This window comes from Tenrec ecaudatus, chromosome 16 (genome assembly GCF_050624435.1).
Source record: "Tenrec ecaudatus isolate mTenEca1 chromosome 16, mTenEca1.hap1, whole genome shotgun sequence".
NCBI lineage: Eukaryota > Metazoa > Chordata > Mammalia > Afrosoricida > Tenrecidae > Tenrec > Tenrec ecaudatus.
In genome coordinates this window covers 41,560,641-41,585,364 of record NC_134545.1, presented here as the reverse complement: position 1 = coordinate 41,585,364, position 24,724 = coordinate 41,560,641, and the positions used below count along the sequence as shown (strand labels likewise).

Below are 24,724 nucleotides of genomic sequence, written 5' to 3'. Positions count from 1 at the left end.
AAGAAAGATTATAAAGGAAACTACTTTTCTTCGATTTTAGGTTGGAATGATCCAAGGTCCCTCTCAACTCAAATTCCAGTAGATATCACCACAAACAACGAATCTTGATCATTGGCACTGTTTTAGAAGAACAGCAGATCATGAGGCACGGCCTACACTTAACTTTTCCAAATATTCTGTATTACACACAGGTCGCCGCACAGACCATGTCTCATATTGGAACTGCAAGTCCGATGTCATTGCCCAGCAGGGTGCACCATTCCATGACCAACATTAGGGGTAGTGGTACTAGATTCCTTCATTGGTCACTTTCACACAAGGGCATTTTTTCAACATGGGCACAGGTGAGTCAACCAAATTTATTTTCCATAAGACTGAATGCTTCAGAATTCTTTTTTCCTTTTCTTGTTAGTGTGAATGAACCCCTGCTAGGGAACTTTTAGTCCAGCCAGCTGTGTGCCATTATATGGAGAGAGTCCCACCAATAGGTAGGTTTAATATTTAAAAAGGAAGGGATGATTGTGATGATGATTCCATATCTATTTTTAGGATGTTTAAATGATTGAATTGTAGGATATTTTAATTATATGTCAATAAAACTGCTAAAAAAAAAGAAAAAGAAATGGGGGAAAAATGAAGGAGGGGATGAAAAGCGGGCGGAAATGCTTCCCATCTTCCATGTTACTAAAACTGTAAAAATAAGATTATAGCAATACTTTCTGACTGACAAAATCCTCACAGATTCACAACCTATCTATACGGCCTTGGACAAGAACCATGTCACAGTACCTGAGCGTGCATTCTTGAGTTTTCAGTAATATCACCTTTGAACTATGGCAATAAAACATCAGCAAAGTACCTAGTGAAGGTCAAATCTCAGTTTGTCAACTACCAGTTACATGGCCTTGGCATGTAACATGGGTCCTTTAACATAACTGAGTTTGTAGGAAACAAAAGACAACAAGCCGCAAAGGGATATGATGTGGATTCAAGGAAATTCGGTTTACTATTTTCCTACGAAGCATGATTCCTACCAGATACTTTAGTGTTTTTTTTAAGTCTATATTTTTGCAAAAATAAAAGATATTATTCTTACGATCCTTTGAATTAGTCATCTTTTAAGGGGAAGGTCTAGAATCCATCAACCTATATAGTTCAGAAAAGTTAGAATCTTTCTCCCCCCCTCCACATAATGTATGGTGAAATATAGGAAATAGATATATGTTGTAGGGATACAGTAAAGTATATGTAAATACCTAATACCTAACTCTGTTGTATTTTGGGAAACATCTAAGCTCACTATAGGCAATTTAATGGATAGCTAGTTTATTCTCAACCTTCCTAATGCTACCACCTTTTCACAGTCCCTCAGGTTGTGGTGACCCCAAACCATAAAAATTATTTCCGTTGCCACTTCATAACTGTAATTTGGCTACTATTATGAATTGAGTGACCCCTGTGAAAGGGTCGTGTGACTCCCAAAGGGGTCACGACCCACAGGTTGAGAACTGCTGCTCTACAAACTTCTTTCTTCCCATCCACCCAATCCAATTCAAAGCCTTTTTCTAAACATTAAGAAATACTTTAATATTTCTCTGCATTGATTAGTGTTGGACATATTAATTTCCATTTATATATTTTTGAAATTGAAGCAGGCTACCTCACCCTGTCCTATACCAGTTCTGAACACAATTACAAGAAGCAGAGTGAGGTGACAAAATTGGAAGGGAGGCTTTCCTCAGCATGGACACAGGAACACGGGGAGATAGGGCAACAGATCACCAGGCAAAAGATCACATTGGGGGGAAACATTAGCCCGACAGGCTCACAGAACCACAGGCACGACACAAGACAGAGATGGTACCACAGACAGCACAGACGTGGAATTGCATGTGTTGGATTAAACTTACAGGCACAGAAACTGGTGGAGCAATCATTAACAGAGACAGAAGAAAGTGGGAAGGCTCTCCCAAGGGTGTCCACGTTACCACGCACACGGCCTGACATGCATGAGCAGTCACGCTCAGAACGTCCGCAATCAAAACAACATGCCCGTTTCATTCTCTTGTAGATGGACATCTTGGCTAGAACCATGGGGTTGAATGGAAGGAGAGGAAGAGCGGTTAATGACAAGGTTACACGCAGGCAACTGGAAGGCAGCTGAAGGGATTTAACACAGGTCTAGTTCATGTTAACAGTCTTGACCCAGAAAAGAATGCAGCGTCATTGTTTATAACATTTTTGTACATCAAAAAGTATTAAAATAGGAATTGTCTCTATAGATTTCCAAGCCTGTTGCTTATTAATATTCTTTCCTTGAAAAGGGAGTGACCACAGGAACAGGGCATGACCAATTACAATTAGGTTCTAGGAGGAGGAGGAGGAGGAGGAGGAGCAAAGTATGGGCCATAAAAATATAACCGACATTTCTTCCAATGGCACAATTAACACAGGAGAACAAAAGAGACACATCGCTAATCAATTAATTACTCATTTTTATAAATAAATTATATATATATTTGCAACATGCAAAAAAAATCTCATCTGTAAACTTTCTCATTTCCATCCATTTCTGGGCATTAGGCAGAGCCTGGGATAAGCTTTCATGAAATTAGCTGTGAGACGATGACATGTTAATACAGACTCTAAGGGTGCCTCTACTGAACGTCCTGTGAGTGAGCTTCCAGGAGGCCGACAGGAATTTAAATTTACCCGTGACAGACAGATATCCCAATCTGTCCATGTACGAAATGCAACTACTCAAGGCTAATGCTGCAGAGTTGACTTTAAAGGCAGTTCACTAATAAGAAATCACCGGAAGCATATGAGCTGTTGGCCTATTGGAATGCGTAGAGCTACTCGTGGGTGCATTTTCTGCTTAGAGCGGAGACGATCTGCAATCACAGCTGCTCTCCTTCTCACCCACCGAACATTCAGAAAGCCACTAGCCTGCTGGTCCATCCCACTGTTCTCATCATGAACCTCTGAGATGACAAAGATTAGAAAGGGTTCAACAGGAGCTGAGAGCTATGTGCAATATTTTACTGAGATGTCCACGTGGCATGGACATCTCCTGTAACACTAGCACGGTACGTGGGTAGATGTAACCCAAGGGCTCATCTACAAAACTTGGCATCACGTGAAGTTTTGAAGGCTTGACACCTTTCTCCTTCAAGCCACTTTGTATCTCAGGACGAGAAATGCTCGTGGGCCTCATTTAGATGCTACAACAGGCAAGCGTGTTTGCTTATCACTTATCATGAACTGACCTGCTCCACCCCTCCACCCCTCCGCACCCCCACAAGTATCAGGGCCCACGACCATCTAGTAAACCTGAACTAGCGTGATTTTATTCCCTGAACCGACACCGTCCATTTGGGAAGTCTTTCCCTTCTTTTTCCTTGTGGAAATGGTTGCCCTGCTATTTTGAAATATTACTTGTGGTTTGGCTGTCTTTGACTGTTACAGTCATTGTCACCTGGAAGTGGGGCTTAAATCTCTCCAATGGGTCAAGTCCTGTTCTAAGACCTTTACGACTTGCCATACAATATATTTGTCAAGCCAGGGTAATGTTATGATTGTGAACAACAAGTACCGAGGAAGATGAATGAGAGCTCTCTTTGGCAGCAACTTCCCTCCGATAAACGCAGCTCACATTTTCCATAGCATGTTCTTTTCACATCCAAGCTTGCTGGCTGTTTGGATCCCAGGCATCTTTAGCCCCATTCAACGTGTGGTACATTATTTCTGGAAGCTGATTTTAAACTCCTCCCCTCCTCCTAAAAAGGTTCTGCTATAGCATTTGGATCATTTGGTCCAATGGTGGGAAAGCACAGGTAGCCCAAATGCACGACAGTGGTTGAAGGCAAGAGAGATGGGGGGAAATGTCTTCCGCTGAAGGTAGGAAAGTATTTCTTTTCAGTGTATCTGGTATACAACACAGAGACTATTTCCTTGCTTTTTCTTAGTTTTTGATGAGGAAGGTTGATTGGTTATATATACAAAGGAGGGAAATGAGGATGATTTTTGTTGTTATTGTCTTACTCTGGATAATTTGTTTTGAGGAAAAAATCTAATCAAATGCTATCGCACAAGAGAAGCCCATCAAATTCAGAAATGAGACGCTTCTTGTTAGCAACATCATGTGTGTGCATGCACAGGCACACATCCTCTTTCAGGACAAGGGGAGGAGGGTGAGATAGAATAACTTTTGAAATGATTTTGTCAGAGGCAAGCCCATCATAATGGGCAATTAAAACCTTTTACTTGGCTCCAGAGGAAGGGCAACTTTGAACCAGTGCTTACCAGGGACTGTTTGCAGCTGCTATTGCTGTCTGCTCTGGATTCCATGCATTGTTTTAAAATGTCATATTGTTAGCATGCAGGAGCAGGCTAAATCTGGTCATTGACAATGCAAAAATAACCCCTTTGCTAAAAGATTAACTGTTCATTATAAGCAGTCACATCCCAAAGCAGCATATGCATAAAAAGGAAAACATGCTATGGCTTGTCATTCCTTCCCAATCAGTTTTACACTCACATAAACTATGACATAGAAAATCTAAAAGACAGACAGGCATCACCACAAAAACAACAACCCAGCAATATGATCAATGAGAGGTCCAAAGACAAGACAGACACGGTTAAAAATGATAGTGCCCACACATTGACAAACCTCTTTGAATCACAATGGCTACTTCAAGATGTTACCATCTGAAAAGGGGACTCCCTTACTCCACTTCTGGAAAGAGTCCATTTTCATTGACCCTATGTCCGGGCTCTTAGCCTTTAAATGTTAAGGCCAACTCTGACCTCAGTTCTGGAGGGTATGTGACTTGAAGGAGGGTGTGTGAGGCAGAAATTTCCTAGAACTTTCTAAATTTTTTAACTCAAAACTGGTGAGGATGTGTTTGTTTCCCTGGTGGCAGAAGATGTAGGCACTCTTTGTGTAAAATTATACTCTTAAATCATAACATAAAATTGCACTAAAATTAAACCATGGGCCTCCCGGATGACCAACTCCCCCACCCCCAAATATATATTGCCCTCTCTAGCTTACTAATCTTTCAATTTTGTTTCAGTGGATCATGGATATTCTAAACACCTCATATTTTATTTCCTTTTCTAGAGCTGAGGTAGGTTAAAAGGTTAATTCCTGATATCCTGAAGTTAGGTGCCAACAAGCAACTTTGAAGGTTTCGGTCTTCATTTAAGACAGAAGGAAATCACTTTATCTGCTCTTGGGCAACACAAAGTGGCCCGCACTCCTATTGTGTTTCTTTCTTTTTTGTGTGGCCTCCTTTTCCAAATCCCAACCATGAGAACGCTTTCCCCAAGATTGCAATAGTAATAGTCAGTAGATCTATGAGGACATCTAGTGGATTGGTATGGAAGGGCAGCTCGTGAACAGAAACCGGAACTAGGACTTTCTCTGAAGGAGAGCAGGAGTTTGCTATCCCAAAGAACTGAAAGGTGTGAAGAGTCCTTTCCATTTGATTGCTTCTTAAAATCCATGGAGTGTGTTGAGGGGCGCTGGTGGAGAATAGTGAGAGGTCCTGTGACGGTCAAACCCTCCGTGGCCATGGGCCCGTTTAGAGCAGGGCCACTTCATCTATGGGGCACCAGGTCCCAGTGAAGCTGTGCTGCAGCTTCCTCAGACAGAAAACAGTCTAAAGTGTGTCTTGGGCGGATTTGAACACTGTAGTTACTTGTCCTTGCATGTTAGAGTGCTTGGAAGTTTATGCTCAATTACCTACACACATTAACTCCGGGAAAGCAGGTATGTAAGGCTCTGGGGATGTTGTTTTCCCACTGGTCCACAGCACCAGGTCCTTGGCTCTTGGACTAGCATCACATATTGAAATAGGTTATGCGGTTGCCAAGCATTAGGTCAAGGGTCTCACCTCCCTCCCAAGAACTCTGTCTTAACCGTTTTACAATTTGAAGACTTTTATATGCTTTCCTTTATTCACACAGCAATTCCACTAGGACTTCCTAGTACTGTTTCTATAGACAAAACAGGAGTATTTCCTTAATAGGCATCGTCAATGTTTTAACAGCCAATATTTCTCAAGGGTTGTCTTGAGTCACCTTTCCTACATTCCCAAGGGAGGTGATCATGGAACGAACCCCCACAAAAAGGTGGGTGCTCCGGTGAATGCTCTGTTCTAGAAGTACATTAACAATCCATTGTCAAAGTCAGGCTCTCTGCAGGTCAGCCCTTCCAAGCCACACCAGGAATGGAAGACAGAGTTGGAGTCTACTCTGTCCTCCACACCATCTGCCTCCTGCATTAGCAAATTGGTCGACTGAATTCCAATGACCGAATCTTAATTTCCAGGACGGATTGGAAGGGGCAGGAAAAGTACAACTTGACTAAGTGGCTCAGGTGGAGTCTTCCAAGTGTTGGGCAGAAATATTTTAGATTTTAAATAGAACATACTGATGCAGCAGGCGGCAACTCTGACAGTCTTTCAACAAACACTTTTTTCAGATCAAAACCATGGATTTCAAATCTATCCAGTGAAGGAGGGGTTATTTCCAAGCATAAATCCCAGAGCTGGTCTGAATCTACTAGTCAACTATCTATATATAAAACCTCAGTTTAATATATATATTAAACCCCAGTCCACTGAGGTTTAATGAGGCATTTGCTTGAAGGGAGAATTTTCTTGCAAGTCAAATTCCTCCCATTAGCTTCTGTAGGGAGGAGAAAGATCTTCCAGGTGGTTTTCCAAGAACAAAAAGAGGGAAAGGGAAAAGCCAGTTAATGTCAGCAACACAGAGCAGGCAGAGTTCACTGACCTCAAAGGAAAAACACATTACAGTTGGGGAAGGCAGAGGGATTTGGCACTGGAGTTGTTTGTTGATTGGCATTGAAAGTCCCTTCCAATTCTGAACAAATCATTAAACTGTGCAAGTAGAAAAATGGCCCACCTACTCAAGTGATCCTTAGAGATATTCTGTAAATGAAGGGAGTTAATGTTGACTGAATCGAAGAACTGGGTGCAGCATGTAAAGTTATTGGTTCACTTTGCTTTTACACTGGGCTTCCATGTCACTTGACCTCCAAACTCTGAAAAATGCCTCAAAGCAGATGAGTCGTTGCAAAGGAACGTGAGTAGACACCTGTTCTACTTCCCTAACCATTGGGAAGAACTGGCCCTCAGCGTCAATGCTGTTCTCTGCGAGGTTACATGTAGATAAATAATGCCCTTCTGGCCATTATTGGTGTCAATGACATCAGCAGCGCTCGGAGCTATCCAGAGAACGACTTAAGTGCCTTCTGCGATTGCCAAGCTGATTGGGTAGCATTTGGGGGTAACAAAGGCAGGGGCTAAGACTTAACTTTACTGACTCAAACGTACACATGCTCTTCAGTGAGATGGGATGTTCACCTGGAGCCATCTTACAGCCTTAACGAAATAAACCTATCTTGTAAGATGCTGGACTCATACCCATGGAGGAACTGGGTATATCCTAATAGGTATTTGCTAAGAAATATACTTTATTTTAGAGCAAGGGGACTTCATGGACTAGAGGGAATTATTACCACTATGGAATGCTTATCTCTAGCAGAGCAATATAAATATTAATGTTTCCAAATTTAGTAACACAATTCACTCTCTACCAAATACTATCTCTTATAGAGAGGCATATATTTGGTAACAAATACATCACTCTCTCTGTAGTTATGTATAAAATTAGACAATTTTACATAAAAAGTACTGATATATATTATATATATCATTATATATGAATATATATAGCCTATGTTTCCTTCAATATAGCAATTCAAACTCAACATGATGAGACCAAGCATACTTTATCAAAGGCAAGCATAGAATGATCTCTGATTGAGTAGGCATCTAGAATCAAAAGAATAATTACCAAAGCCTAATCAATGTCCCTAAGGGCGAGAGAAAAGACTGTCAAGGGAAACTCTGCTGTCAAGGTCTTATTTTCAACTGGAAAAAATAAGACGGGGCAAGAAGCTGGCAAGAGGCTGGGGGTGGGGGGGGCAGGGGAGAGTGAATGAACAGAGAGTTTTTTCCCTGCCACATTCTGTAGCCCCAAGCCACTCCGGACGATGCTGGAGGATGAGGAAGTCAGGGGCATGATGTCACTGCTACATGCAACATAAATACCGAAAGGAAATGAGATTGAAATTATACAGAAAATAATAGGAGTATCTCTTCTAAAGAAAGACATGGGGACTGGATTTGGGCTGCTGGGAACCCGTTTTACTCACAATAAATCACTACCAGGGTGCAGTTAAAATAGAGTGGGGCCGAATTCCAAGGCAGCAAAGAGAAAAAAATAAATCAAAAATATGTCAATGATTAGAAGTTAAAGAAACTCTCTTCTAACACATAAATTTAGACATGCCTTGTCCCCAAGGTTTCCTCCCTGTGGCAAACTTTTCAAGGCTGGCGGGGGTTGGGGGTGGGAAGGAGAGAATGTAAATCATTAGATCAGGTTCGTTACACAGAAGAAGGAAATGGGTAAGGAGTATGGTGTAGGAGCTTGCTCCTTGGCCAGACAGCTGAATTTGACATTCCTCCTTGAAGCAGAGCTATGAAGAAATGGAAAGAAATGCAAATGTTAAACTGTACTACCACAACATTTTAAGAAATGTGCACATGGAATGCGCACACGTGTTATTTCTCTGGATAATACAACTATGACATGAAACTTTTAAGGTTATTGAGTGAAAGTAAATGGGGTAGGGGGATTTGAAGAGAGGAGATTTAGGTTGGAAGAAGAGGATTATCTGTAGCTAAAGCCCCTGGCTTTTATTAGTCCAGTCCTCCTGGGGATATATCATTGCAAGGTAGATTTTAATATCTAGTCTACCTTACAGATGTGAGCAACTGACCAAGTAGTCTGGCTCTCCTTATTGATCTAGACAGTGTCCCAGGCAACGTGACTAGATCAATGGTCAGTAACAGAGGACCTTCTGTTTAAAGTCTTTTTGCCACTAAAACACATATTCCCAACTGTTCTCACTGTTGACTCTGCATGGGGATGCTTCCTTTCAGCAATGTGTTTTACTCAAACTACCACCGCCCCACCACTGCCCCAGGCATCTGCTTCCCTCTCCCTGTGACACTGGTTGCTCTGGCTTTTAATCAGGAAGAACGGTAGTTGAGGGAATCGGGTTGTTACTGAATATTAAGAAGGGGGCAGCTGAGCCCCTCCTTATGGAAGAACCCGAGAGGCAGAGTGCAGAGAAGCGCTGGAGAGACCAATCTCATTGGGCTTGTCTGGATGGAGGCGGTTCACTTGCAGGGATCTGCACGCTGAAACACCTTTGAGGGACACGGAGATAATAACGTTGTTTTATTCTCTCTCCAAGATCAAGTGAGACATGTGCTGATTACTGGCCTAGAATCGAGAAGGAAAAATACATATGGAGCCCACACCCCAATTTCTACGGACTTCAAAAGTAGCCTGCTACATCCTACCGGTTTACAGTAGACTGAACGGGACATTGCAGTCGTCTGAAAGCAAGAGGCCAGGGAACCCTCGCTTCATCTTTCTGCTTCCACTCTTAACAGATAAGAGTTTTTCTCTATTCATTTATCAAGGAGATCTTTAAATAAAGAAGACCCAATACCAATTCCTTGGTTAAAACTTTCCAATTGCTTCCTCTTACACGACTCAGCCCCAAGTGGTTTGTTGCTGCTGGTTGCCATCAAGCCGGTTCTGACGCGCGGTGATCTCGCGGAGGTCAGAGCAGAACTGCTCTATAGGATTCTCAAGGTTGCAGCTTTTAGAAGCAGATCGTCAATCTGTTCTCTCTGGGTGGGTTTACAAGACCCAGGAACTCCCACCATGGCCTACACAATCCTATAGAATCGCATCGTGGCCTCTGCAAACCACTCTCTTGTTGAACCCTACAGGTTCAGTGGCTTTCCCCTGTCCCTCAAATACTAAACTTTCACATCCACCTCTTAGCTCTTCCCTGGCCCCTCTCTCTACCTGTAGTTAGTCTCAGCTTCAAGGCCACGTCCCTGACTTTCCTGACTGAAGGGACATTCCCACAAGGTTCTCTGCGACTTCAATCTCTGTCCTCTGCAGATGTTTTCTTTTCTTTAGAGCCCTGCTCTCTGTCTGGATTCATTTGGTTGTGTTTATGATTATGGCTAGTCTCCGTCCAGTAGATTGCAAGTTCCAGAAGGGCCAGGACTGTGTCTTGTTCTTCATTCTAGCCTCAGCGCCATTCATACGGCTTCAGCAAGGAGGGCCCTCAATCAATGTGATTGGGTAATTACTAAGTAAATCATAGCCTTGCCTTTTATTTTGATTCCAGGAGGAGCACATTCTTGGCTATTTTGTTGCCACAGATTACTGTCCTCAACACTTTGCTGCATTCTACATGACAAGAGGGTTCACCTTGCTGCATTTCTCACTCTCTCTCATTTCCCTCCACCCGCAGAAGGTTGTTTGCTTCTGACGGAATGGCCCAAGAGATGTCAGATGAGCAGAGTTGGGCCGGACGCGTCTGTGTTCACAGTCCACATGACAGCAGGAGGTTTGCCTGCTTTGTGAGAAGCCTGGGGTTGAAGCAGAGGTGGTGTTGGCTGGTGAGTGGGATTTGATCCATGCCATAGGTTCCTTAGCTACTTTTCATTGACTAACACAACTCCAAAATGCTGACACCCAAACATGTAGAAGCTCTTATTCTCACTGATCTACGAGATCAAACATCATCTGGTCAGATAACAGAGTGGAAGAGGGATGTGGGTGAAGACAGTGGGCAAGGGTGAGCAGCAATTGTGTGCATGCTGCCTCATATTTGGGAATGAGGCTGAAGAGATTCCTCGCGATACTGAGTGCTTCCCATGAGCATTTTCTCCAGAGACTGGGCGTCTTCTCTGGGACTTTAAGAGAGGGACATTTCTATCTTGCTGTGTTTTCAGGCACTGGGCCCCTCTGTAAGTACAGTGAAAACGGTCCTCACTTTCGTAGCATGCCCTAGGAAGGCTGCTTGCTTTGGCTGGTTCTATTTGTGCACAGTCCTTTATAAATAATCTTTCATAGCTGTGTTCTTACACAGCAGACTCCACAGAACCTATCCTATAAATTATCACCCCCCTGTAAAAATAAATTGGGAGCTCAGAGCATAGGATCAAGGAAGGCCTGGGCCTCTGGCTTCGTGAGCCTTAGCAATCCCTTGTTCTCAGTATAGCCTTAGTTTCTTCTTTTGTAACATGGGAGTGAAAAAGCCCTTACTAATTACAGAGTGTTGAGAGTATCACAGAAAATGATCATTCTGAGGACTCTGTAAAATACTGTCTCATCGCAGGAAGTACGGTGCCATTATCGCTGTTTTCTCCAGTAAAAACGTCTGAGTAGGCAATGCCGTCTAACCTTCTCAAAGCCCTGGTCCCTGGCAGCCACAGCTTCTCGGGAGTTCACAGTCCAATTTCTTTCTCCTACCATATCTTTCTCATGAGTTCCCACTGCAAGCTGTTTTGGAAGGGGCTTGAGCTCTCATGGCACTGTCAGGTCAGCATTAGATGACTAGCCACAAGTTCAACTGTTACAACCAGAGAAAGAGGACGCTGTCTGCTCCCGTACAGATTTTCAGCCTGGGAAATCCTATACATGGTCACTAGGCGTTGGAATCAACTTGATGGCAATCGGTTTGGTTTTTGCTTTTGTTTTTTAGATAAGCCAGAAGCTAGCCAGCACCATCTAGTTTACCCCAACCAACGATGGGGTCTGACGCTGGTCACTGAGACAGACAAGTGTTAGTGAAGCCTATGGTTGATGGCAAAGGTCTTTCCTGGGGCCAATTTGAGGGAATTCTAATAGAAAACTTTGATATTTGATCCTAAAACCTATAAGAACCCCAAAGGAAGGAGAACCCGCTTCCATTTGGGAGACTGGGTCGCTCAGCTGCTTCTCTGTCACCATCGGCATCTGTACCATTGGTGCCACTCTCCCGTCCTTTAGAGATTGCTCTACCAAAATCACCCCTTCCGCGCGCCCTTAGCTTTCCTCCCTGTGACACAGCATCTTGACTATATTCAGTGGGGCCCCTCTAAGTAGGTCCTTCTTTAGGGTCAAGGAGTGGAAATTAGCTGCTAGGGCCTCCCAGGTGGTAGGGTGTGATTTTTCACCTCCTGGGCTAATCAGGTGAGGAATTTATTTCACATCGTTTTAAACTGCTTGTGCAACATAAACATATCCAGGGAAACTCTCGATCTTTAGGGCTCCGCAAGTAGGAACCGGAGAAGGAAAACAAATGTGGGGAATGGAGAAATAGAGAGAGGGGGAGGGGGGAGAAATACTACTTACGCCGTTTGCAGCCGCATTTTTTTATTCTTTTGGGATCTGTGATGTCATCATGACAGGCCTTGCAGTAAAAAAATGCCCTGGAGAAAGAGAATGGAAAAACTGACACATTTCATAATCCCTCCGACTGAAATGAGCACCACATTTCCTCTGCTCTGGTGCCAAATTAAGGAAACAGGCCAGGACTAATTTCCTTTAATCTTTTGAAAGGTTTAGACATTTACAGACAAAAATGTTTGTTGCAAGCCCACTTATTTCAAACATAGGCCTTGGTGATTTGAGTGAGTGTGTCTTTTAATACACGTTCGTTTGAGAAGGAATTGGGGGAAAGGTTGCTGATGCGACCCATTGGGTCTGCTTGCTGGTCTTGCCTCATGGACAGCAGCTTCCAATGCTGCTCCCTGGAACATGTGGGGCGTCTGTCCAGGCCCCCGGGGAGGAGGGAGAGGGAGCATATACCCACCTCCCATCTAGGAACTCCTCACAGTCTGGTCAAATATATAGTAAAAGGGGCTGAGGGTGACACAAACATGACACTCCTCAGTAAAATAAAAACACTCTCTTGGCAATGGCTCCTTGGAAAGCACTTCTTGTCAGCCAAAGGGAGACATGGTTGAGGATAATGGAGAAGGAAAAAGAAAGGGGATGAGGTAAGCAGTTGCTATGCCAAACTCTCTGGGATTCTGGAGGGGAGCGGGGCGGTAGAGGCAATTCCTACAAACGTGTTCTTATGGCAACATGCTTTATTGACATGTAATGCACATATCACACTACTCAATAGCTAAATCTTATAAAGATAGTTGTATAATCATCACCACAATCCATTTTTAGAACATTTTCTTCTTTCTTTTACTCACTGTTATTAGTTCCCATCCCTACCTCCCTCCTTCTCCTGTCATATCCCCAGGAACCCACTGTTCCAGTTACTGTCTCTAGAGATTTGCATATCCTGGATTTTCTATGCAGAAATCATACCAAAAACCCAACAACCATTAAAAAATAAAATAGAAAAAAATCTTATTCAAAAAGAAAGCAGAAAACATTACAAACTTAATGGGTCGAATTTAAATTGGGTTAAAAGGGAGACCAAGTGAGTAGCTGTTACATTTTAGGCCAACTGCATCTTCAATGATCCACTTCCTAATGTATGATAGCAGGATCTCTGCGAATCCCTGCTCTATGGTCAGAGGAGATTCACCAGCGGTTGAATCCACATGTGTTTTCCCATCATTTTATTTTAACTGAAGCCACTCTAAATTGGAGAGATCAAATAGTAAGGTCTTACATTTGTAAGACATCAAAGAGTCAAAGATAGGTTCTCGATGACACAAGATTATTTAAACCTATTTAAGATGGACAGTGCCTAGAAGACTAGCACTGGAGGACTGAGCTGGTTCATGGGAAGAAGTGTGCAACCTTCTGGAGATCAGAACAAACAAAATATCTGGTTTAGCCTTCAGCATTCCCTACATGAAACTAATGCCACAAAAAACATGATTGTTCCTTAACCAGGGATTAAAAAATAAATAAACATCCCTTGATCATTTTCTTCCTATACATTCCTTTTGTTAATATTTTTCACAGAACTTGCATTTATGATTGACTCCAGTTGGCAACCACTATTAAAACATTTAGATCTGGAAGAGATCTTGTAGCGAATTCCCTGGGAGTCAGCATCCCCATCTGTCAGCTGAAGAGGCTGTCAGGATGTGCTCAAGCCAACCAGTGGGGGGGTTTGGCTAGTCCTGGGGCTGCTGACTCCCGGCCCAATGATCTTGCAACTACAGCAATCCCTTCCCTGGGTCTTTATGTGTCATCGTCATTCATGTTGCAAACCAAACAAGGTTTGTTTGCTTGGAGAGAGAATGTGGCTATAAAACCCCCCAGTGGTGACTTGCTTTGAAAGGAGGAGGACAAAGCAACCAAGCGCAGAGCAGCAATTTGATTTTGGCTTCCTTGGGCATCTTGTCCCCATATGATGCTTTTATACAGAATAGTGGTTGCAACAATAATAACGGTCAACATTCATAGAGCACGAGCGGTACATCAGGCACTTGTCTACGGTGTTTTATTAAGATTAACTTATTTGATCTTCTAACAACCCCTTGAAGGAGATGTGCTTCTGAGCTATAGTTTACGTCTAAGAAAGCCAAGTACAGAGAGGTTAAGTGATCCGCTCAAGGTCACACAGCTACAAGCGACAGAGTGCGCCTTTAAATCACTGTATGGATCCGCTCCTAACCAAAAGGTTGGAGGTTGGGACTCACCAATCACTCCATGGTCGGAAAAGCAGGGGGTGCGCTCTGATAACGACTCAAACCTAGGAATGCCTGTGGTTTCGACTCTGTCCGACAGGATCACTCCGAGGGAAAATCTACTCACGGCTACACTGTCAGTCTGGGATGTCAGAATCAACTCATAGGCAGTGCGTTGTTGTTATTGTTGTCATTTAAGTTCATACTAAAGAGATGATGTGCCCAAACATATTGCTGAAGTACCATCATATTGCACATCACATTTTGATTCCTAAAGTGAAATCCCCACAGGTGCCAGGCAGCAGGCTAATGAGTAAAAATGACGGAGTGAAGTAGTGATGCATCCTCCAGCCGTAAGGAACAGAATGTCTAGGCTCTCTGATTTTTATTATGTGGCACTTTCTTGTTAGTAACCTTCTCCCCATCCCTGTCTGACTCTGCCAAGTTCAACTAACAAAGCCCTGCCTTCCTTTTTCTCTCCTGCACCTGAGCAGTTGAGGGTTATCGGGCTCTCCCTGGTACTTGAGCAGTGGGAGGAATCAGCAAGAAACTGGAAGGCGGGAAGGGATGAATTTGTGGTATTTATCTCCTGGCTCTTTCCTGTCAGGTCATAAAATGGTAGTGGCAACATTTCTCTACAGAAGACCACGATGTCTGCCAAGGGGTCTTTCACTACAATGTCTCTCTTCAGCAGGGACTCACAGCTTTCCTAAGGCCGTGAACCTTTAGTACAGTTCTTGTTGTGGAGCCCCCACCCCAACCATAACATTATTTTTGTAGCTACTTCATAACTGTAATTTTGCTACTTTTATGAATCAGGCAACCCCTGGGAAAGGGCCATTTGACCCCCGAAAGGGTCACAACCCACAGGTTGAGAACTGCTTCCCTACATGCGCTTCTATCCACTCTGCTCAACACCTGCTCTGTCACGAGCTCTGGGGATTTTGTGATTCCTGAGCTGTGCCCATAACTCCACGGTGCCTTTTCATAAAATTCGCCCCCTCCTGCTTGTCCTGTGTATAATGTGCCTTTGTTTCCTGCCAGGAGCCTCGCTGATCCAGTTATCCATCTATGGGATGCTAGTCAGTCCTTTCCAAGTCCTAGTGGCCTGACAGGACAGGGTAGAACTGACACATAGGATTTCAAAGACTAAATCTTTGAAGAAGCAGACAGTCTGACTTTTCTCCTATGGAATGGTGGGTGGGTTTGAACCATCGATCTTGGAGCTGGCAGCCAAAATACCCACTGCTTTATCAGTGATGTTGCTGTTGTTATTAGGTGCCATCAAGTCGGGCCTGACTCCTAGCGACCCGATCGATGTGCAGCAGAATGAAACATTGCCCAGTTGTGCACCGTCCTCACATTGTCAGCCTGGAGCTCATCACTGCAGCTACTGGGCCAGTCAGTCTTGTATAGGGCCTTCCTTAGTCAGGAACCACTTGAACCAGTATCATGACCTTGTCCAGGGACCAGGTTCATCCAAGTCACCACCTGCTGTTATCGAAACTATCGTGTCTGAGCCATACTTTCTTAGCTTGAAGTCTTCAACGTAGTCTCACCATGAGGAAATTTCCCTGGGCGTCTCATTTTCCCTTCTGATCTTTGCATGATACTTTTTCCCTCATCTCTATTTACATGTCACCTGTTAGCGTAGTCCCCACTTCTACCCAGCCTAAATCAGTGATGTAATACTTTGTACCATCAACAAACAAAAATGTCATTTGATTCTCCCTAGAATGTGAGCCCCATGAGAGCAGGGAAACAAAGTTCTTGTTCCCCATTATATATGACCTCAGAAACTATAATAGGGCATAGTGAAAGAGCCCTTGTGGGGAAAATGTTTAAATGCTTGGCTGCTGACCAAATGGTTGGTGGTTCAAACCCACCTAGCAATTCCATGGGAGACCTGAAGATATGCCTCTGTAAACATGACAGTCACTAATGGTCTGGGGGAGAGGTCTATCTGACACATGAAGCCTCAGCGAGTTGAAATTAACCCGATAGCACCTAATAACAACAACAGTGAGACACATACAGATTATTAACTGAGTGGATAAGTATGAGAATGATGCCCCGTAATGCCGATTTTTCATAAACCAGTAAAAAGAATTTTATATAAAAGCTCACGACTGACCATCTTATCAACTAGATCATTTACTTTTGAATTGCGAATCAAAAGAATCATGCCTGCGAGCCAAACTTAATCTCTGACCTACCATTATGTAGTTCCACAATAAAGATTATCTTCCAAGGTTATTAAAAAGGGCAATGTTTAGTGGCAAGAGGCGACGACGGACGCATGTCTAAAATCCCCACTCCAAAGTGACCTTTTCAAAAGCTAGAACGATGGCTTCAGTCTTATTTGGTGGCTTTTCTTTCTTTTCATTGCAGAGGTGTAACTCAATCTTGGGTCATCACAACCTACATTTCCATTTTTACAAAACATGTTTCATTCAAATCTCCAATGTCCTTTCTGTGGTTTTCTGCAGTGTTCATCTATTTGAAATCCCTTAACTGTGAGCATTTGCCCTGACACATTATACACCACAGAAAATTACAGGCTTGTGTTGTAACTGATTGTGTCAGCATGTATTTGTGAACACCATAAAGCACTGAGATGAGACATATTGCACTCCCTAATATGAGAGGTAATTTGTTTTTCGGACTGCTTGGTATTTGTGACATTCATTAGCGAGGAATGCAATAGGAACTAGAATTACACAAATGGGAGCTCCGTGCTATATTTGCTATCCGGGAGGTGCATGCGATAGAGGAGGCAGCTGAGCTCCCCAGCGGCCTGCATTTGGTGCTGAGACGCTGCTTCTACACCTAAGTTTCGTGGTTCGGGCATGAGTCCAATCTTTCCTGCCAGAGGACCGGCACCCTCTCTGAGAGGCTCTTCTCCCGCATCTGGGTACAGAGGTCTTTCCCTAGTTTTCAGAATCCGAAGTCAGTTATTAGTTCGTTTGTCAGGATTCACTTTTCTTCTCCTTCATCTCATTGAGGATCTTCCTGTTTTTCACGGACCTTATACTTTACTAAGTATGATGCCCTTTTTCCAGGGACTGGTCTCTTCTGATAATATGTCCAAGGTACATGAAACAACATCTCACCATCCTTGCATGTGAAGAGTCTTCTGGCTGCACCTCCTCCAAGACCGATTTGTTTGTTCTTTTGGCCGTCCGTGGCATGCCAGTGCAATCCAAATGCATCGATTCTTCTGCCATCTTCCTTATTCAATGTCCAACTTTCAAGTGCATATGAGGCAATTGAAACTATTATGACGTGCATCAGGTGCCTCTTAGTCCTGCCAGTGACATCCTTGTGTTTGGATCTTGACCACTATGTCGATGAACACTGACAGTGGGTACACGCAAGAATGAAATCTTGGACAACTGCAAAGTTGTTTCCATTTATCATGAAGTCTAGTCATGAGGATTTTTGTTTTCTTTACATTTAGTTTTAATTAAATTTTAATTAATTTTAATCTAGGCTACAGTCCTGGATCTTTATCAGCAAGCACTTCAAGTCCTCTTTCCAAGGTTGTGGCATCTAAATATGCCAGGCTATTAGCAAGTCTTCCTCCAGTCCTGATGCCAATTCTTCGTCAGATAGTCCAGCTTCGTGAATTATTTGCTCAATGTACAGATGGAATAAATCTGGAGAGAGGATACAACCCCAGATGCACACTTTTCCCAATTTTAAACGACCCCAAATTCCTTTGTTCTGTTCAAATGATTGCCTCCTGATTCATGTGCAGATGCCATAAGAGCACAATATAGCAGTGCTGTGGAATTCCCAGTCTTCTCCATACTATCCATAATTTGTTATGATCCACCCAGCTGAATGTCTTTGCCTAATTAATAAAACAAGTAAATACTTTTCCTGGTATTCTTTGCTTTCATTCAAGATTCATCCAATGTCAGTAATGATATTCCTTGTTTCACATCCTCTTCGAAATCCAGCTTGAATGTCTGGTGGCTCCCTGCTAAGGTATCTTCACAACGGTTGTTGAATGATCTTCAGCAACATTTTACTTGTAGATGACATTTTATTGTTTGATCACTTCCACATTCTGTTGGGCCACCTTTCTTTGGCATAAGAACACATATGGATCTTCCTGCAATGAGATGGAGTGGCGCGGGAGCTGCTGTGGTGGCTCAAATCCCACAGGAACTGTGAGGATGGCACAGAACTAGGCAGTGTTCTGTTGTTACTGGATTGCTATGAGTGGTAACCAACCTGAAGGTACCTAACAAACGTGTCTCCCAGCCCACATTACCTTGTTCACCCCTGAAAGCTATTGTAACTGGTAGGACTATTTTACTAGCGTAGAAGAGGAAAACATTATAAGCATCAGTTGTAACATGCCACATTTTTACAATCGGTTTGTAAGGCTTACTTTTTTGGCAACCCTCTGGGGTCGCCGGGAGTTGAAACCAACTGGAAAGCAGTGGATTTGGGGGTTTGGATTTTCGAGAACGAGGCTCGGCAAGTGGATTTTGAGATTCAACCCTGGTGAAACCACTTATTAGTGTTGTGACTTTGGGCAAGTGATTTAATTAATTTGTACTTGAGCATCATTGATTTCCTCATCTATGAAATAGAGATACTGCTATCTGTTTCATACGTTTATTTTGAGAATTCATTAATAATTATGAAATGCTTAGTTCTTAAAACAAGGAGTCTTGGTGACACAATGGTTAAGGGCTATGTTGCTAAACACAAAAGACTGGCAGTTTAGAACCACTCAGTGACGTCAGTTGGGGGGGGGGGAGCGTTGGCCATCTGCTCACATGAAGATGATGTCCCGGGACGCCGCATGGGCAGTTTTCCTTTCTCAAACAGGGTCACTCAGAGTTGGAACTAACTAGCTATCACAGAATAACAATAGAATTTAGAAGAATGACAATATATATTAAATCCTGCATAAGAGTTTTCTCGATTTTGCAAATAAAGACACCAATACTCTAAGCGTTTTACCTTACAGGTCACCTTAAAGGATTGTTTAGAACACTAAAGCATGTAGAATGTCTAAAACAATATCTCATTATGAGTGGGAACTCAGTGAATGAGCAAATAGCCTTGTGTAAATAATTACAGGTAGTCCCAGACTTTTAATGCATCTAAGTTTGGCAAACTGCACTTGTGAGCATCTGTTTTTTGGGTAGGAGTGCTGTTTTGCATTCTTGTTGGTTTTTAGCAATATATACTACAATGTTGTAGTACAGACTTTGGCAATGTTATCATTCTCATGCCAATCCCCAAAGGCAAATAAAGACCCAATTTACGAAAACACCGATAACAAAAGGCAATGATAAAGAAACAAACAAAAACATAGACCTGACTTATAATGGAGTCATTAGAGCGGAATCCCATTGTAGGTCGGAAACTACCTGACTGTACCTATACAATTAATGACTTATATAATATATTTGATGATCATTATTGTTGAGCTGAGTGGTCTGACAATTTGAGTAAAATTTCCTTCTAATAAACTTTTTAATAGAGTAGTGGTTCTCAACCTGTGGGTCACAGCCCCTTTGGGAGTCAAATGACCCTTTCACAGGGGTCGCCTGATTCATCGCAGTAGCAAAATGCCAGTTATGAAGTAGCAAAAATATAATTTTATGTTTGGGGGTCACCATAACATGAGGAACTGTATGAAAGGGTCACGGCATTGGGAAGGTTGAGAACCAGTGTAATAGAAGATGTCAATTAGCATGTGCCATCTTTTCCAAGTTCCTAGGATAAAATGAAAATTCAGAATATTCCATGGTGTTCTACAAAAAGGCACACAATTTCCTAGGCTGCCTAAACAGTATTAAGGTTACTAGCACAAATATTATAACATGGTATCATTCAATGGTGGCCAGTGGAATCTTGGGATGTAATAAATAACATGGAAACGTCAGTCACCTAATAGGAAGGCCACAAGTATAAATATGACCAGTTGAGTGTTTAATTAGAAATTAATCTAAGCTTTTAAAAATTCATTTGGGTTAATCTGGTATGTAAGACAGAAAACTGGTCATTCTTGGGGTAATTTGCTCAGAAAATACTCCCAGAACTACACCAGGAGCCCAGATTATGCAGCGCTATCTCATCAGTCATTTGCATGACCTAGAGGTCCTCGCTTCTAAAATAAAGGAGCAGATAACTAAAACTTCCGAGCTCCAAACTTGTATGATTCTACCTCAAAAATTTGGAAATGATTCTGAGAAAAAGAATTCATAGAAGCACAACATTTCAGTCAGTCCTACGACTTGGCACCATTGCTGTCCATAGCTGAGTTAAGGAGTTTAGTAGTTCACACCCTGCACATGTGGAAGCAAGCTCCCATAATTGGGTCAAGATGTCTCTGGACCAGAGAAGAAAGCAGGTGAATAAATCTTACCTTTTAACTTCTTTGGCATCACTTGCGATGAAAAATCCTAAAGTACCTTCTTGGATCTTAAGGTGGTTTCCAGGATTAATTAATATACTGCTCGGTGAACAAAAAACAAACAAAGAAGACACTTGTGAGGCTGTGTTCTGACTAAAACCTTAGAAAGCACACTGTTCTATGGTTTTTTTATAGGGGGCCCACTAGTCTAATGCTATCCTCCCAAAATTTGGGGGACCCCCCAAGGTCCCTGTCCACTCATGGGTATGCCGCACTAATCCCTACTAGTTGATTCCCAAATTAGTATATCCTAGGTTCACCAAATTGAAGTAAATCTAGATATTATGGCCCAGGTTTATATAATGAGGAAATCTGCTCATCATAAAACTAAGTTTGTAATAATATATTCCTTTAGAAACTGCTAATGGAAGTCAACACTGATGAATTATTGATCAAATAAAGCCATTGGTATATTTATTACCTTTATATGACAGAGCATTAATGGGACCCATATATGCACACATATGTATGCATACCACATCATCGCTGTGGGAAATGGTACATGATACCCATAAGCAAAACAGAAGGAAACAGACCGTGCTCAGACCCTGTGAAGACATGGGGACAGGTTCCACAGACAGCCTATTCCGGGAAGCTGAAGCTAGCCTACCAGTAAAGGTGGGATAAAGACAACAATTGCGAATGCTTGCTGATTTCAAGCTGGCACTGACAAACGTGCATGGGAATGTCTGAATTAAATGTTCACCTAGAATATTCTGACTTGGGCTAACTGTTGTTAGAAAACAAATACAAATTACTCTTTAAAAAAAAGCCAACCTTTTCCTGCAGGGGTGTATGAATCCAAATACATACTATCCTATTTCAAAGTGGTATAAATAGATTGGCTGACTAACTTGTGTTTGGACTGACAAAAGAGATAAATGTATCTTAATCTGATAAATGGATTAAAAAACAGGTTTAATTTTCTGCAGATCAAAAGCAGAATACAAGGACACAGATGAGGCTAAGAGGTTAATGGGTGCTGACTTTGGGGGACTCTAAATGAAACAGGGGTGGTCTTTTATTTGAAACGCAGTGCTTCGGGTAATAAAACTTTGGAACTAGGCTAGAGGAGGTACTCAAATGCCCAAAACAATCAAAATGGACCATATCCATTCACATGCCATATTTTTCTTCTGATAAAATCTTTCCAGAGAGTGGTGTAGCCACCCAAACGATGTGCCCGCAGTAATGCAGGAAGGACCCAGGTGAATTTTGTTCAGATGAAAGATCTCAGAGTAGATCATTATTGCAAAATAATGGCTTGTGGTCAACTAGGACTATTAACTATAACAAGACCTGAGAGAAGGAAACTGAACCTGTGTCATCGCTGTCATTAACACTAAAGAATAAGTAGCAAGCATCCACAAAGGTTTGACTGTTCTGCTCAGAATCACTGGCAGGGATGAGATTCTGCCCAAATCAAAGGGCAGCAGACTCCACTAATAACAGCTTGAACCAACAGCCATGCTGCCCAGTCCCCTCCTGATTACCTCTTTGCTAAATCCTCACCTTGGAATAATCGGCCCTATGATTTTGCATAATCATGAGGAAGGAGCACCAGAGTTTATGCAGTTTAGATAAATTCTTTTTTCAAAGCCAATTAGTCATATGTTTTGGAAAAGCATAATTCTGGCTTTGGCACATTCTTATCTTTTTTCTGTGGGCCATTCTGCACAGCTGGGCACTGGCCTTAATTGCAGCATGGCCATTTTGGGGGTGTATGATGAGGGAAGCTACTCAACCTCTCTAGAATGATGGAGCTAATGATACATATGTTCTTATTTCAAGGATACATATGTTCTTATTTCAAGGGTTCATAATTCATGTTGGTTATTGTCACTATTATTCTCTATCATTACGAAAAAAGCCAAAAATGTATTTGATACCCAGCGAAATTATCTGACAGTTTCGTTAACTGGCCCTATGGAATAGATCACAGTACTGATTTGTGTTGCTGGTGTCGTGATGTTGTCCTTGAGCTGATTCTGGCTCATGGAGTCTCCATGTATGTAGAGTGCAAGTACTCCACAGCAGTGGGGCTCAACCTTCTTGATGCCATGACCCTTTCATACAGCTCCTCAGGGTGTGGTGACCCCCAAACATAACATTATTTTTGCTGCTACTTCATACGTGTAATTTTTCTACTGCTATGAATTGGGTGACCCCTGTGAAAAGTTCGTTCGACCCCCAAAGGGGTCGCGACCCACAGGCTGAGAACCGCTGCCATAAAGGCTTTAAGGCTGCAACCCTTCAGAAGGAGATTGCCAGGTTACTCTTCTAAGACTTCCCTTCGGGGGGGGGGGGGCGGTTCTGAGCCACCAACTTTTCAGCTAGTAATTGAGTGCTGAACTCTTGGCCACCCAGGATCCTTGACCCATAGTGAGATGAAACTACAGGGGGGACAATTGTCCCATCTGTGATTCTGTCCAAGTACAGACAAGAAGAACCCTCTACACTTTTGTAGGCTAAAGAAATTCGCTCCTTAAAATTTTAGAAGTCTATATTTTGCCGTGTTCCTATGAATGTTAGAAAAGGCTTCTGAATGAAAAAAAGCTGATGATAATCTGAAAAGTCGAATTCAAAAGGAAAAAGTGTACATTCGTCAACAGCGTGGTGACATACGTGTGTAAAATCAGCCTCCCACAGAACTCTGTACAGCCCCCCTTTTAAAAAAATAAGATAGGCTTCATTAAGTTTTAGTTCAATAATAAAGCTCACTGAGCCATTGTGGGAGATACAGTGGTGCGTGGGCTTCCACTGTTGGAGCATCTTTTCCTCTGTTCTGCTCCTTCTTAGCAGTAAACAAGAATTGGCCTACAGGAAAAGTTTTGAATCTTCGTTCTAGGGATTTCAGATTGACATAATTTATGGCAGCCTCCAAACATGTTTTGTTTCGAAGTGACTGGAGTGGAAAGGTTGTAGACACTATTGGCAGGTGATTGTGTTCAGATCTCAGGTTGACACTAAAGCTAGTTAAGCAAGTGGGTGCACATGTCACATGCCAGACTTCAAGAGTGCAGGCCCTGGCCTTGGGCAGGTGAAGGCAAGGAGCATGGTTCTCTGCATCTGTACAATGGGGTAAATAATTCGATTATTCTGTTCTATTCTTTTCTATGTGAGTGGCACATAGTAGATCCTTCATGTGAGGTAGCTTATACCAATAAGTAAGGCGTCTATAAAAAAACATACTGCTGTTTCAGGCTGTTGAGTTGATTCTGATTCATAGTGACCCTAAACCAGACTAGAAGTAAATAATGTTTCATAACCTGACAACTGTCCGTTTCATCCTTGGCAACAAAAGAAGGTAAGCTTCTGTAATCAGAAGACCTTGGTGCTGACTGCAGTATCAGAAACATTGTACTGACTTGGGGTTCTAGCAGAATGCTTGTCCTGTCCCTTAAATCTTGTGGCTGATCATGTATAGTACTGAGAACCTCGCCAGGGACATCACCGCCTGTGTGATTCGTAGAAGTCCTTTTGACTCCCTTTGGACAAAGGTGCGAGGGTTAACCCACTACTACAGTATCAATTACAGATACCATGTAAGACTATGGGATATATCCGAATGGGCATCCAGCTCAGGAAAATAATGAAATAAAAAAATCTACATGCACAAAGATTTTAATTATGCTAGACTCGGTTCATATATGTAAGGGTTTGGGGCAGAAGCATATATTCCATGAAGGGAGCCATAACACATCATATTCCTTGTGTA

General features: G+C 42.5%; 1 protein-coding gene across 4 annotated transcripts in view; it reads right to left on the bottom strand.

The window, feature by feature from the left end:
- Positions 1–24,724, bottom strand: part of KCNMA1 (potassium calcium-activated channel subfamily M alpha 1) — a 992,499-nt gene that overhangs the window by 162,707 nt on the left and 805,068 nt on the right. For 3 of the 4 annotated variants that reach the window (XM_075533804.1, XM_075533802.1, XM_075533801.1), the window contains exons 17-18: positions 20,959–21,045; positions 12,310–12,386 (exon numbers count right to left, since the gene is read on the bottom strand). In XM_075533804.1, the coding sequence (XP_075389919.1) occupies positions 12,310–12,386; positions 20,959–21,045 (164 nt within the window). Of the gene's footprint in view, positions 1–7,993; positions 8,576–12,309; positions 12,387–20,958; positions 21,046–24,724 lie in introns of those variants that run through there. The other variant, XM_075533803.1, reaches the window with a different exon arrangement.